The sequence below is a fragment of the Heterocephalus glaber genome, unplaced genomic scaffold, assembly GCF_053883595.1.
Source record: "Heterocephalus glaber isolate CG9 unplaced genomic scaffold, H.glaber_assembly_v1.0 deba00001594, whole genome shotgun sequence".
NCBI lineage: Eukaryota > Metazoa > Chordata > Mammalia > Rodentia > Bathyergidae > Heterocephalus > Heterocephalus glaber.
Window position 1 is genome coordinate 12,220,652 of NW_028258369.1, and position 15,745 is coordinate 12,236,396.

At 36.9% G+C, this 15,745-nt stretch overlaps 1 protein-coding gene across 1 annotated transcript in view; it reads left to right on the forward strand.

Moving 5' to 3' along the window:
- The window catches only part of Bend2 (BEN domain containing 2), a 72,378-nt gene that overhangs the window by 36,589 nt on the left and 20,044 nt on the right, over positions 1-15,745 (forward strand). The window contains exons 11-12 of the mRNA XM_021245373.2: positions 2,150-2,257; positions 9,997-10,122. Of these exons, the coding sequence (XP_021101032.2) occupies positions 2,150-2,257; positions 9,997-10,122 (234 nt within the window). The remainder of the gene's footprint in view (positions 1-2,149; positions 2,258-9,996; positions 10,123-15,745) is intronic.

A 15,745-nucleotide genomic window follows, 5' to 3' on the forward strand; every position in this document is an offset into this window, starting at 1 on the left:
GATTCTTCTGTCTTCTTACATATATCAGTTTTCCTTTTGTAATTGTTGAATACTGTTTCATGCTGTGGATGTACAACAGCTTGTTTATCTGTTGTTCATCCATTGAAGGACACCTGGGCCTTTTTCAGTTTTTAACTATTAAAAGTAAGCTTCGACGACTTTTCATGTATGGGTTTTTGTATAAACATAAGTTTTGATTTCTCTAGGATAAGTGTTTAAGAGTGCAAATGCTTGGTCGTATGGTCATTGCATGTTTTATAAGTGCCAAATGGTTTTTGAGCAAGCCTGTATACCATGTTAGGTTCCCAACAGCTATGTATAAGTGATTATTTCTGCTCCCTTATACATTCATTTTTCTTTCTTCATTTTTCATGCTCCAAGATTTGGTCTTTCACGATTCTTTTCTGTCTGAAAATTTTTTAGCTATTCTCTTTTTTTGTTTTATTTTGTTATTGCTATATTTTCTAGGCTGGTCTCAAACTCATGGGCTCAGGCAGTCCTCCTCCCTCAGGCTTCCAAGTAGCTGAGATTATAGGCATACACCACTGTATCTGGCTAGCCATTTTTTTTTTTTGTACGGGGGATCGATCTCAGGACTTTGCGCTTTCGAGGCAGGTGCTCGAACCACTGAGCTAAATCCCGGCCCTAGCCATTCTATTTAGTGTACCTCAGCTGTTAACACATACTTCTAGTTTTCTGTCATGTGAGAATATTTTTATTTCCTCTTCATTCAGGAAGAATAGTTTTGCCTGATACAGAATTCATGATTGAGATTTCTTTTTTTTCAATATTTGATAATATTTATTTATAGAAATGTTGGCAAAAAGCACAAACCAGCCTGGAAAGGAGCCCTGAGACAAATTATTTTCCTTTATTGGAAAATGACATAATCTCACTGCCTCTTCCATCATTTTGTTGAATTTGAAATGACATGTGTTGCATGTAGCACTATTGAACCTAGGTTCATTAACGTCTGTAGTGTAAGATAGTAGCTTTTTCTAATTAAACTTTTTAATTTTCAGAAAAAATTTAGCCATATAGACAGTTGTAATAAATAATGCAGCAAGAGCCTGTGTTCCCATTACCCAGTTTTTTACCAGGATATTGATATTGTCCATATATATTGAGATGTGCCCAGTTTTACTTGTCTTTATTTGTGTGCATATGTATGTATGTGTGTCACAGTTTAATTTTACTATAAGTGTAGAGCCATGTATCTTCTACTATAGGAATCCCCTGAATAGTTCTGTCACCACCATGATCCCTTATGTTGCTCTTTTATGACCACATTTGCTTTCTCCAAACAATATTCCTTTCCCACCTCTGCTTTCTCTAACTGCTGGCAACCACTAATCTGTTCTCCAGATCTGTAGTTTGTCCCTTCAGTATCATATAAATGGAATCACATAGTATGTAACATTTGAGTTACTTTTTTCTCTTCAGTATAATTCCCTGAGGATTCACTCATATTGTTGTATATCTTTCATCCCTTTTCATTGCTGAGGAGTATTCCATGGTCTAGATGCACTATAATTTGTTTATCTCTTCACCCATTGAAATCTCTAGGTTTCTTGTTTTTGACTGTTACGCATAACATTGGTGCAAACGCTCATTTAAGGTTTTAGTTTAGCTTTATTTTATTTATTTTGTTTGTTCACACAAGTTTTCATTCCTTTATGGTGAATGCCCAAGAGTCCAACTGCTGGGTCCTTTGGTAATTGCATCTTTAGTTTTATATGAAAGTGATAAACTGTTTTCCAGTGGCTGTACTATTTCCCATTCCTACCAGAAATGCATGATGGTGCTAGTTTCTCTGTAACCATACTTCTGCTCTTCTTTCTTCCTTCCTGATGCTCCATTCCTTCTATCATAGTCTTTCTGATCAAAGACTTCCCTTTAGACATTTTTTTTTTTGGTACTGGGGATCATACTCAGGTCCTTGCGCTTGTGAGGCAGGGAGTGGAACCACTGAGCCAAATCCCCGGTCCCCCTTAAAGACATTTTTAAGTTAAGAGGCAACTAGTAACAAATACTTTTGTTTTTTCTTTGTGAATATCTTTATTTTCACTTCGTTTTTGAAGGATGGTTTGCTGGATATGCAATATGATTAGTGTTTTCTTACAGCATTTCAAAAATGTTTTCTTTATAGGAATGTTGAGTAAACAAGAAACTGGCCTTGAAAGGAGCCCTCAGACAACGAACAACTTACCTTTCGTGGAATATGAGAGTGATATATCTCCCTATTCATCTATGTCTAGTAAGTCCAGTCCTGGTGAGTTTGAAATGATGTATACCACATGTAGACTAGTTAATCTAGATCAGTGGTGGCGAACCTATGACATGTGTGCTGTAGCCAACTCTGTTACATTGAAAGATGTAAAAGGTTCACCATCACTTTCTTCATATGAGTCAATGGTAGCTTTTCCTAATGGTAAATTATTTTGAGAAAGTTTTAGCTGCACAAAATTTTCCCAGTGAGAACATCTTGCAAATGTCTAGTAAAATGTCAAAACAAAGATATTTATGTAGATAAAATCAAATTTTATTGAGATGTCCTCATTTTTACTTGTGTGTGTGTGATTTCATGACATGAGAAGGTTTCCAAATCCTCCATCACAATCAAGATACAGAAATAAAGATCCTACCTGTTACCCTTTGAAGCCATATCCACTTTCCTCCTTTAACCCTCTTAACTTCTGTTCTGCCCTATTTCTCCCACTTGCAACCATTAATCTGTTCTCCTTTATATTTTTTTTTAAAAATTGTAGTTTATATAAGTAGACTCATAGTCTACCATCTTTTGAGATTGGCTTTTTCACTCTGCATAATTCTCTGGAGGTTCATCCAAGTCACTGCATGTATCAGTAGTTATTTCTTTTTTACTGCTGAGTACTATTTCATGGTATAGATATACCATAGTTCATTTCTTTTTTTCACCCATTAAGTGATATTGGGGTTGTTTCCTGTTTCTGGTATTTAGAATTAAAGCTGTTATGAACATTCATGTACAGATTTTTGTGTGAACATATGTTTTCATTTCTTTGACATACTTCCCAAGAGTGCAATTGCTTCATCAACATATTAATTGTATGTTTGGTTTTATAAAACACTGCTAAACTGTTTTCCAGAGTGGCTGTAATATTTTCTGTTCCCTCAAGAATTGTAGGAGTGATCTAGTTTCCCTACATAAATATTTCTGCTCTTTCTGTTATTGTTGTTTTTTTTCTTTTTTGTTTGTTTGTTTTTTGGTACCTGGGATCGAACTCAGGGCCTTGCGCTTGTGAGGTAGGCAGCAGAACCACTGAGCTACATTTTTTTCTTTTTTGATGCTGCAAGATTCCTTCCTTCATATCCTTTCAGATTGAAGATTTTCCTTTAGTCATTCTTTAAGGGTAAGTCATCCAATGACAACTTTTTAAAAAAGTGTTTCTTTGTATGAGAATGGCTTTATTTTTCCTTCATTCTAGCAGGATAAAAAAACTGGGTGAGATGTTTTGTCTTTCAGCACTTAAAAATACTTTACATATTAAGATGTATTATGCACATATACCAACTCCCCATGATAAATGTAATCATTGTATACTACAAACATGTACTATAAAAATAAAAAATAAAGGGGCTGGGGATTTAGCTCAGTGGTTTCGCCACTGCTGCGCAAGCACAAAGACCCGAGTTTGATCCCTGGTACCAAAAAAAAAAAAAGATAAAAAATAAAATGTTGCTCAAAACAATCCAACTTATAAATGAGACCTGAGTCAATGAATGGCCCAAATTTAATTAAAAAATGACAGTGATCAAGATAGTAATACAGAATCTTCTTTCATCAGTTCCAGTTTTGGTTAGTTTGTAATGGTACCTATTGCAAATAGCACTCTTTATTCTAGACTCATCAGTATTCTTAATATTATTTCTTAGTGATAACTTCTCAAAATTAAACTTTACATTTTGAGATATTTCAGAATTATATGTCAACGTAAGAAACAATACAGGAAATTCTTGTATAACCTTTACTCAGTTTCCCCCAGTAATAATATTTTGCAAAAAACAGTAAAATGTCATAACTAGGATTTTAACATTGATACAATTGATCCTAGTTACTGACATTGGTCTATTATATGTCTTCAGCTTTCTCTGTATTCATTTGTGAATGTATGTGTATTTAGTTCTCTGCAATCTTATAACATGTACAAGTTCAGGTATCCATCAAATTCTGAACTGTCCCATCACTTTCAGGAACCATTTTGTTGATTTTTTATAAATACGTTTACCTCCATATCATTCCCTCCCTGATCTCTTCCCTCACCCATCCAACTGGTAGTATGTTCTCCCTCGTTATAATTTTGTCCTTGCAAGAATGTTTACTACAGTGTTATACAAACAAACTCATATAGCATTTAAATTTGGGGAGTGGCTTTTTCTACACAGAACAATTCCTTGGAAATGTATCTATTTTTTGCATAAGTAGTAGCTTTTTGCATTTTAGCTGATCATTCCTTCTAACTGGTGAGTACTGTTCTGTTGTATGAATATATCATGGCTTGTTTATCCATTTACTCTTTAAAGGATATCTAGATTGTGTCCAGTTATTTGGCTATTAAAAGCAAAGCTGCTACAAGCACTAGTGTATAGGTTTTGATGCGAACATATATTTTTCATCCATTTACTTGCGTGGTGGTATGCTAAATGCATATTTAGTATTATAAGAATGTGTATTAAACAATTTCCAGAGTGGGTAAACCATTTTACATTCCTACTAACAATATGTAATTCACTTTCTCTGTATCCTTACTAGTCATTGGTGGTTTATTTTTTATTTTAGCCATTTTAATAGGTGGATTCAACGTGTATTTGCCTTTTCATGTGCTAATTTTCCATCTTTGTATTCTTTTCTATGAAATACCTGATTGTGTCTTAAATTAGTGTGGGTTTTTTTTTTTTTTTTGGTACTGGGGATTGAACTCAGGACCTTGCACTTAAGAGGCAGGCAGCAGAACCACTGAGCTAAATCCCCGGCCCAATGTGTTTTTTTTTTAACCACCGAGTTTCAAGTTAGTTACATTATAGATACTAGTCTTTTGTTGGACATGCAGTTTGCAAATATATTCTCCTGTCTTCAATTTGCCTTTTTGTCTTCCCTATACTGTAGGGTTTTTCCCGTGCTGACAGAAAGCTTTTAATTTACATGAAGTCTAATTTATCCAGTTTTCTTCTTATTGGCTCTCTTTCTTCCATTGAATTGCTTTGCACCTTTATCAAATATAAGTTAGGGTTCCCAGTTATGTTCCACAAACTGGTTTTTTTTTTTCTTTTTTTGTGTGGTACTAAGGATTGAACCCAGGGTCTTTGCTCTGAGACATTCCACACCTTTTTATTTTATATTTTATTTTGAACGCGGTCTTGCTAAGTCACTAAATTGCCCAGAGTGAGTTTGAACTTGTGATCCTTCCTACCTCTGCCTCTCAGAGTGCTAGGATTACACTCCCACACCTGGCTCCACTGATCTGTTTCTGTCCCCTGCCACATCACACTATCATGATAATCGTTGTTGCACAGTAAGCTTTAACATCAGGTAGAATGAGCCTTCCTACTTTATTCTTCTTTTTCAGAATTTCTTTAGCTATTCTAGGTCCTGTGCCTTTCCATATTAATTTTAGAATAATCTTGTTAATGTTTAAAAAAAAACTTTCTGAAATTTTTGATAGGAATTATCTTTTTAAAATTTTATTGGTACATTTTAGGTATACAATATAATATTCATCATTGGAAATTTGTACTTTACATAATCTACTGTGGTTCTTAGTTTTTCCCCATTCCCCTGCTCTCCCTTCAATCCCTCTGCCCCTCTCTATTTACAAAGACTTTGTTTCCATTTTTTTCATTTTCTCATATTAATTCCATTCCCTTCTTTCCTTTCCCCCAATCCCTCCCACTTCCCCTTCCCCCTTGGACCTTTTCCTATTTCACAATATCATGTCTTTGGATCCTTATTTACACTTTCAGTTTCTCACACCAGAGAAACTATTCAGTATTTACATGGGTGTCCTATTTATTTCACTTAAGAGTATTGCCTCAATGTACATCCATTTAGCTATAAATGTCTCTAATTTCCCATTTTATAAAAAACCACATTTAGGAATTATCTTAAAACTACAGATCAACTTGGGGAGAATTAAGAAAAAAACTCAATTCCTTGAGATTTTCTATCTAGCTAATTATGCCTCTTGAAAATATGCACCATTTTATTTTTTCCTGTCCAGTCAGTTTGTCTTTTATTTATCTTGCCTTATTCCAGTGGCTAAAACTTCCAATTTTATATTGAATATGAGTGGTTAGAGTAGAAAACCTTGTCTTGATTCTGCTCTCAAGGGTAACTCATTTAGTTTTTCACTATTTAGTATTATATTAACTTTAGGCCTTTCATAGATGCTCTTTAATAAGTAGTTTCACTCTTTTCCTAATGAGCTGAGAGCTGTCATGAATGGTTGACAGATTTTGGCAAGTGCTTTTTCTATGTCAGTATTCACACGGTTTTTCATATATTTAGCCTGTTGGGACAGTAGCCTATCTTGATGAATTTTTTAGTGTTGACCAGCCTTGCATAATTGGTCATGGTGTGTAATAATTAATATACATTATTTATTTTATTTGCAAATATTTGACTAGGGATTTTTGTGTCCACTTTCATAAAAGATGTTGATTTGTAGTTTTTTTTTTTCTTGACTTCCTTTGTCTGATTTTGGTATCAGTACACACTAGTCTTAAACTGAGTAGCTATGTGATCTCTCTTATCTTACAGAAGAATATGTGATAAGTTGGTTTTAATTCTTTATTTGGTTAAAATGTCCAGTAAAATCATCTGAGTCTGTATATTCCTTAGTGGATAACTTTCACTTACAAATCCCATTTCTTTGATGCTTATGGAACTATTTAGATTACATATGCCATCTTGGTTGAGTTTTGATAGCTTGTAGTTTTGGAGGAGTTGGTTATTTTTTCTAAGTTACTGAAATATATGAATGTAATATGGTTGTGGTATTTACCATTATTCTTTCAATGGCTGCTGAATATTCAGTGATATCCCTTGTTTCATTCTTGATGTTTATGGTTTATATCATCTCTTTGTGTTTTTCCAGAAGTTTGTTAGCTATATTGATATTTTTGGGTAATCACCTTTTTACTTCATTGATTTCCTATTATTTCTATGCTTTCAGTTTCATTGGTATGTTCTTTATTGTTTCATTCTCTTACTTCTATTTTATTTTACTTTTCCTAGCTTTTGGTTAAGGAACTTAGAGATTAGATAATTTTCCTCTTTTCTAATATAAGTATTTAGTGTTATAAATTTTACTTTTGGTACTGATTTATCTGTGTCCAGTATGTTTTGGTGTGTTGTATTTTCACTAAGTCCAACATACTTTTTAATTTCCTTAGAAAATTCCTCTTGATATGTGGAGTATTTAGGTGTGTGTTGTTTAATTTCTAAGCATTTAGAGAATTGCCTATTGTCTTTATTATTGGTTCCATTGTGGTTGGAAAATATACCCCCTATGATTTCTGTTCTTTTAAATTGTTGGGATTTGTTTCTCTAGCCCAGGATGTGGTCTGTGCTGGTGAATGTTCCATAGGCATTTAACAATGTATGTTCTGCCTTTTTTGGGTGGAATATTCTGTGATAAAAATCTTGTTGATTGGTCCATGTTATTCAGATCTTCTATACCTTTGATTATTTTCTGTCTTGTTGTCCCATCAGTTACTGAGAAGCTGGTGTTGAGGTTCACCTATAATTGTGGACTTGTCAGTTTCTCCTTTCAGCTCTTTCAGTTTTTGAGATTGTTGTTTCCTATATACACATTGAGGATCATTAGATCTTCCTGGGGGTTAATACTTTTATTGTTACATAACAACCTTTCTCTTCTAGTAACTTTCTTTGCTCTGCTGCTTTATTTTTGGATTGATGTTTACATGGTATATATTTTTCATCGTTTTACCCTTTTTTTCATTACTGGGGATTGAGCCTAAGCCCTTTACACTGAGCTACATTTCTCAGCCTTTTAAATTTTTTTAAATTTTGTGACAGGGTCTTGCTAAGTTGATAAATTACCCAGGCTGAACTTGGACTTGTGATCTACTTCAGCAAGTGTAATCCTGGTACTAGGATTACAGGCATGCACCACCATGCCCAGCTTCATCCTTTTCATCCTTTTCCTTTCTGTTTGTTTGTTGTTTTGGTTTTTTGAGTCAGGGTCTTGCTATGTAGTTCAGGCTGGCCTTGAACTCACTATGTAGCCCAGGCTGGCCTTGAATTCACAGAAATCCTCCTGCCTCAGCCTCCTGAGTGCTGGTATTGCAGGCATGCACTACCATGCCTGGCTCATCCTTTTACATTTTTTTTCATTTTTTTTTGGTACCAGGGATCGAACTTGGGACCTTGCGCTTGCGAGGCAGGCCACGAAACCACTGAGCTAAATCCCCGGCCCTCATCCTTTTACTTTTAACCTACCTATGTCATTGAAATTGTAGAGCCTCTTATAAACAACATATAGTTCCATCTTATTTTTTTATCTACTTTGTCATTGTTGCCATTTAATTGATGTGTTTAGACAATTTGCATTTAAGATATTTATTGTCATCCTAAGGTCTCTGTCTTTAATTTTATTATTATTTCATTTTATTTTATTAAAAATTTTTTTGGAGTCCTGGGGATTGAGCCCAGGGTCATTGCACCGAGCTACATGTCCAGCACTTTTTTCTTTTTTACTTTTTTTTTTCTGTACCAGGGATCCAACTCAGGACCTTGTCTTTTTTTACTTTTTGAGATAGGGTCTTGGTAAATTGCTAAGTTGCCCAGGCTGGGCTTAAACTTGTGATTCTCCTGCCTCGGCTTCCCAGCATGCTGGAATTACAGGCATATGCCATCATATTTGGCTTCATTTGTTTTTATGTTTCTTTCTTTTGTTAGTCATTACTGTATTTCTATTTCTTGCCTTTCTTTAGGTTACTTGAGTGGTTTTTAGTATTCCATTTTGATTTATTACTTTGAGAGTATTATTTTGCATAGGTTTCCTAGTGGTTGCTCTAGATTATTATATATATATATCACTTATCACAGTCTGTTGGTATGAACATTTTGCCACTTGGAGTAAAGTTTTTTCTTTTCTTTCTTTGTTTTTGAGATAAGGTCTCACTAGTCCAGGCTGGATTCCAACTTGCTCTGTTGCCCAGGCTGTCCTTGAACTCATAATCCTTCTGCCTTTGCCTCCCAGGTGTTTGTCACCATGCCTGGCTTGGAGTAAAGTTTTGAAACTTTAATTCTTCTTAAGTCCCTTTGGCCTCCCCACTTTTGTTTCATTGGGTTAGGTATCAGATGGAGTTTTTATTTTGGTTTCAGAAATTCCATATGATTTAGAAAGTTCATGATTTTAAAAAAAATTACCTATATTTCTGCTCTTCCTTTCTATTGCTAAGTAGCATTCTATGGTATAGATTTATCACAATTTGCTTAACCATTCATCCATTGAAGGACACTTCAGTTGTTTTTAGCTTTGGGCTATCACAAATAAAGCTAAGAGCACTCATGTGCTGGGATTTATGTCAGCATGGACTTTTATTTCTCTAAGATAAATGCCTAAGAGTGATATTACTAGGTTATGTGGAATTGCAGATACAGTTTTTAAAGAAACTGCCAAACTGTTTTCCATTGTGGCGGTTCCATTTTTACATCTCCCCCAGTAATATATGAATGATCTAGTTTCTCCACATGCATATTTCTATTCTTCCTTTCTTTTTGATGCTCCAGGAGTCCTTCCATCATCATAATTTTCCTGTCTGAAGACCTTCCTTGAGCTATTCTTTAAGAGTAGGTGTGCTGGTGACAAATACTTTTACTTTCCTCTTGTGTCTTGTGTGTTTATTTTCCTCTCATAGCCAAAGAACAGTTCTTGCTGGATATAGAATTTGCAGTTGAGAGCTTATTTCTTTTAACATTTTTACTTACAGAAACATCAGTAAAAACAGGAACCAATATGGAAAACAACTGTGGCCTGAAGAATTGCCCAAACTTACTGAGAAATTATGGTGGTCAGCATCATTCCTCATCATCTGTTTCTCGTTGTTTTCATTTTGGTAAGTCTGAAATGACACCTATTACAAGTAGCACTGTTTAACCTACGTTCATTAGCATTTTGCTGCAAGCTAGTGGAAGCTATTTGTTTCCTATTTTGAGGTGGTACAATAATGACTTGAATTTATTAAGTGCATTTTATTTACAAGGCATTGTGGTGATCAACTGACATACTTCTTCTCACTTAATACTCATAATGACTCCATGATGTGTTGGCATTTTTATTACTCAAATCTTCAAGTTCACAAAGCAGATGAGTGACACTTGGTGAACTCTACCTCAGTTATCTTTAACTTTAAAGCTCATGTTGTTTACCAGTCCACTGTACTTCCTCCCAAGCCACAGTGGTAGAGATGAGGGGACCCAAGGCTCTGTGGTCTCTAAGGGCAAGCCTTCCAAATAATTTATAGTTCCTTTTGGTCTTCATTTCTGAGTCCTTATCACTAATTAATACTCTAGAGCAGAAGTCAGCAAACTTTATTTGTTTATCTGTCTGAACTGCTCACCTCTGCTGTTGTAACAAAAAAGCAACCAGGGATGATGTGTCAGTGGACCAGTGTGGCTGCACACTTGTGCATCTTCATTTATACAAACAAGCATTGAGATCAGCCTGGGGACTGCAGTTTCCTGACTCTCCTAAAGCACAGCCTTTCCTTTAAATTGTTTTGTTACCAAAACTAGAAGAAACATTGAGAAATTGTACTCTTTGTACTAAAATGAGCACATTGGTGCAGTAAATTTACAATTTACAATTGTAAATTGGAGACTTTCTGAAGGGTAGTTTGTAAAAATCCACTAACATATTTATGCCAGTTGATTTAGTAATCCCACTTCTATCTAAAGCTATAATAAAAATATTTACATTAAAATTTTGGTATAAGAATGTCCTTTTAGGGGCCGGGGATGTAGCTTATCTGCACAGTGCCTGCCTGGCAAGCATGAGGCCTGAGTTCTATTCCTGGAACGAAAAGAAAAAAGAAAATCCTTTTATAGAATCGTGGAAAACTGGCAACAAATAAGGAACAATAGGGAATTAGTTAAGTGACTTCTATTGTATCCATTGTCTTAGTTACTTTCTTATAACTGAGACCACAGTACCCAACATTTACAGTTTAAAGGAAGAAAGGCTTATTTTGGCTCAGAGTTTGTAGAGGTTTCAGTCCATACTTGGCTGGCTCCAAGGATGGCATGATCCTTCAAGGGAAGAGAAGGGAGTAGGAAGGATATATATTTCCAGGACACACCCTCAGTGACCCACCTCCTCCAAGCAGGCTTCACCTCCCAACATCACACTCCGCTACCATCAGTGGACTAATCCAGCACCACACACCCATAAACCAGTCCCCTGCCTATAGTCCCACCTAAGAGCACATAAAGCGTCAATGGACATTTAGATATAAACCATAACATTCTGCCCCTGGCCCCCCAAAGACTCATGTGCGTCTCTTTGTGCAAAATGCATTTAGTCTATTTCTAAGAGTTGCCAAAGTCCTGACAGTTTCAGCATTGCTGAAAAGTCCAAGACCAAAGTCTCCTCTGAGATTTAAGGCAAACACTTAGCTGTGAGCCCCTGTACAAATGAAAAGAAAGTTAAACTCTTCAAAGACACAGTGGCCCAGAATAAGCACTATCATTCGAAAAAGTAGAAATAGATGGACAGAAAGGAATGGGACCAAAGCAAGACCAAAATTCAGCAGGGCAAACATTAAATCCCATAGTTCCATGTCCAGCACCCAGGGCAATCTGTGGCAAGATGTGAACTCTGAACCACTTGTGTGGTCCTGCCTGAATGCCGTGCAGGTGGTTGCATTTCTCACTGCTTCTCTCTTGGGCTGGCTTTGTTCACTCCTTGAAGCTTTCCTCAGATGATTCATGTTCCTGGTTTTTCCAGTATCCTGAGTTCACCATAGCACTTTAGGCTTCCCTCTCACAGCTTCAAGAACTGCCTTCTCAGGAGCACACTGCCTGGCCTCCCAGGCCTTTTTCTGAAACCATGGCCTTGCTGATCCTACAACTCTTGCATTCTGCATGCATGCAAAACCAGCACCACATGGATGGATGATGCCAAGGTCTTTCACCAGCTGGAGTGGTAGCTGAACCCTTTTGCATTTTGCTGGTAGTTGCAGAAACCCCTGAATGCCTGGATGGGTGAACAAGTTGACCTGAATCCCAAGGAATCAATTACTATTTGCTAGGCTGCCCCCATTCTGGACAGGGTACCCTGAGGCCCTCTTGTCAAAGCAAAGTCTTTCACTTTTGTAATTTTGAGCCTTCAAAGGGTGGGGGTCCTGCTGGTTCTTGTGATGCCCCCAGGCTATCTTTTCTATTGTCCTGGTCCAAAGTACATGGATTCATTTTAATGCTAATTTCTTCAGCAGCCAAGCTCTCCTCTGCTCTATCTGTGCGGGCCCCTACTTTATCAGAACTTCTTTTCTGGCCAAACTCAAAAACGTTTAAAATCATTCTGCTGGAACATGTGCTCTTGATTCTCAATGTAGAGCTACCCCAAAGCCCCTAGCAGTAGCAATTACCACTGTCTCGACATTAAACTGCCTTGGAATTTCTTCTGCCAGATTAATTAGTCCACCACCCTTAATCTTAGTCCCCCACAATGTCTCCAGACATGAGGAAAATATAGACAAATTTTCAGCTGGAGCATAACATACATGGCCTGAAGTCCAGCTGCCAACACAATCCTTGTTCCCAACTGAAACTTCCTGAACCTGGTCTTTATTGGCTGCATTTCTATCAGCATTCTGGTTTTCTAAGCTCTTACCAGAATCTCCCATCAAGATCAGCTTACAGCATACTAGGGCTGCTTCTTTAGCCAGCGACTCCAAACCTTTCAAGACTCTTCCCACAAGCCATTTCCAAAGGCTTCTGAACCATATAGCTAGGTAGTGTCAAAGCAATGACTTCTCTGGTACCAAAATCTGTCTCAGTTACTTTCTTATTGTTGGGACAAAATACCTGATACCCACAAGTTAAAGAAGGTTTATTTAGGGTCACAGTTTGTAGAGGTTTCAGTCCATAGTCCACTGGCTCCAAGCAGGGTGGCATGGCAGAGAGGCATGGCAGAGGAGGAAGAGTTCATGATATGGTGCTGAGAAGCAAGGAGGGAGCAAGGGAGTAGGAAGGATATATACTTCCAGACCACAACCTCAGTGACCAGCCAGGCTTCACTTCCCAGCTATAAATCAATCAGTGGACTAATGCAGTATCACACACCCATGATCCAGTATCACATACCCATGATCCAGTCACTTCCCCCAAACCCCTCCTATGAGCACACGTGGGTTTGGGGGACATTTTAGACACAAAGCGTTAACACTATGGCATGTAAGGCAGTGAAGAATAATGTCTGAGAACATGGACTCTTAAGTGTAACTGCCTGGTGGGTTCACATCCCAGCTCTGTATCTTACTAACCTGTGACCTTCAGCTACTTTTCCAATCTAAATATTAGTTTCTTTAGCTGTGAAGTGACAAAACTAACTACCCATGTCATAGAATTGTGAAGATCAATGGGATAGTGCATTTACAGCTCTTAAAGCAATGTCCAGAATGTAAGTACAATGTAAATGTCACCTGTAAGGGAAATCATAATGACAGGTGTATTAGTCAGCTTTTCTGCCACTGAGACCCAATATCCAACCTTCACAAGTTAAAGAGGGAGAGATTTAATTTGGCTCATGGTTTCCACGGAATTGAGTACGTGGTCGGCTGGCTCTAATGCAGAAACACCATGGTGAAAGTACGGCAGAGCAAAAATGCTTATTTCATGTGAGCTGGGTAGCAGAGTGGGAGAACAGTGCCAAAGAAGAAGGGACAAAGGACCAGACATAGACCCTAAGGTCATACCTCCCTGACCCACATAGACACACCCAGAAGTGTGCTCTACCAATCCCAGGGTGAATTTCAAAGCCGATCAAGTTGACACTGCACTCATAACTGCCATGTCCTATCCTTGGATGCCTCTGCCGAGGGAATGGGGAAATTTCTTCCCCTGGAAAGATAATCTCATCAAAATTTAGGAATGCAGTGTTTCCAGCCTCATCAAGTTCTTCCTCAGATCTCCATCTCAGTTTATAGGATCCCATTCTTTTCCAAACAGTGCCCTCACCTTAACTACAGATAACCCTTCATGGCTGAGCATCAGATGTGTGCTATCTTAGAAGGCTTTAGGTCATTTATGTGGGTATGGAGCTTATAACTTGAATTTTAAGCCCATGATTTTCCTTTGTTACTTTGTCCAGAGATGGATGCTAAGACTAATCAGCCAACATTATATTTCTTACTCTTCCAAAAAATGTTCAAAAGCATTGTGTATAGAATTACTAAATTCCTTCCATCTCATAAGCGGTGAATTAGGATAATCAAATGGATCTGTGCTGTGTATTACTTTTAAATAGTTCCCACCATAGACTATCAATCAGTACTCTCCATATTATCAGAAAGAGAGATCATGACAACTTTAGGTCTCACCAAATTAGAGAGCCAACTCTAAGAACCATGAAATGGATTAGAGAAATTATCCTTAAAATCCTGTTCCTCTAGAACCACTCTTGGTACCAAAATCTGTATTGGTTAGGGTTCTCTAGAGGAATGGGATCAATAGAAAATATATGTATAATTATACAAGGATTTCTTAGGTAAGCTTATAGGATCAGAGGTGGGAGAGTCCACAATGGCTGTCTGGCAGACCCCGATTTTATAACTTTGTGATATATAATAGGTAATAACTGATAAGGAACAAAATTTGTCCATAGACTGATGGATTAAGACAAGCCCTATTGATGTTAGTTGCTTATGATAAATAATAAATCAGTTTTTTTAGTGCTGAAACTTGATATAAAGAAATAAAGAACCTAAATAAGTAAATAAAGGGTATGAGAATAAAACGAGACTTTTCAGTGCTAGTAACTGGCAATAAATAGTGAAATAGAAACTCATGATAAATTCACTTCCAGAAATTTTGTATTGAGGCCCTAGAGTGCATGAGTACTGAAGACACCACAAGGAAAAAGTATTCTGCCCACAAGGAGCTCACGGTCCAGAATGGGACGCATCAGTAGCAACAGAAATTCCAGGCCAGTGTGGTGGTAATGACAGGAAGCTTAGAGAGCAGAGCATCTTCTTTGAGAAAGTTCCAGTAGGTTTTGCTAAGAACAGACATTTGAATCAGAAAATTTCTTAAAGGGCATAGGAGAGATGTTTCAGGCAGAAAGAATACCTTATGGGCAAGATAGATGGGGTAAATGCACAGGAAAATAAAGCATGGTGTCATAATGTTTGCAGTGAGTCTATTTTCTCTTTACAGATTCTCTTTTCTTTTTTAGTTCTGACTTATCCATTGGATTATTAGTATTAGCACCTTGCAAGATTTGGCTTTTGGTTAAAAACTTTAAAAGCACCAAGATCTTAGTATTGGGTTCCTAGGTTAGTGTTTAGGGTAACTCATATGAGAGGAAATATAATTCAGCAGAGCATCTCCATTAAGTGAAACTTCTAAACTCTCAGAATGAGGTAGGGAAAAGAATGGCAATCAGGAATAGAAAAAGTCTGTATTTCTTTTAAATACAATTTTCCTTAGTCTTTTTTTGTTAATTTCACTTCTGATTTTCCT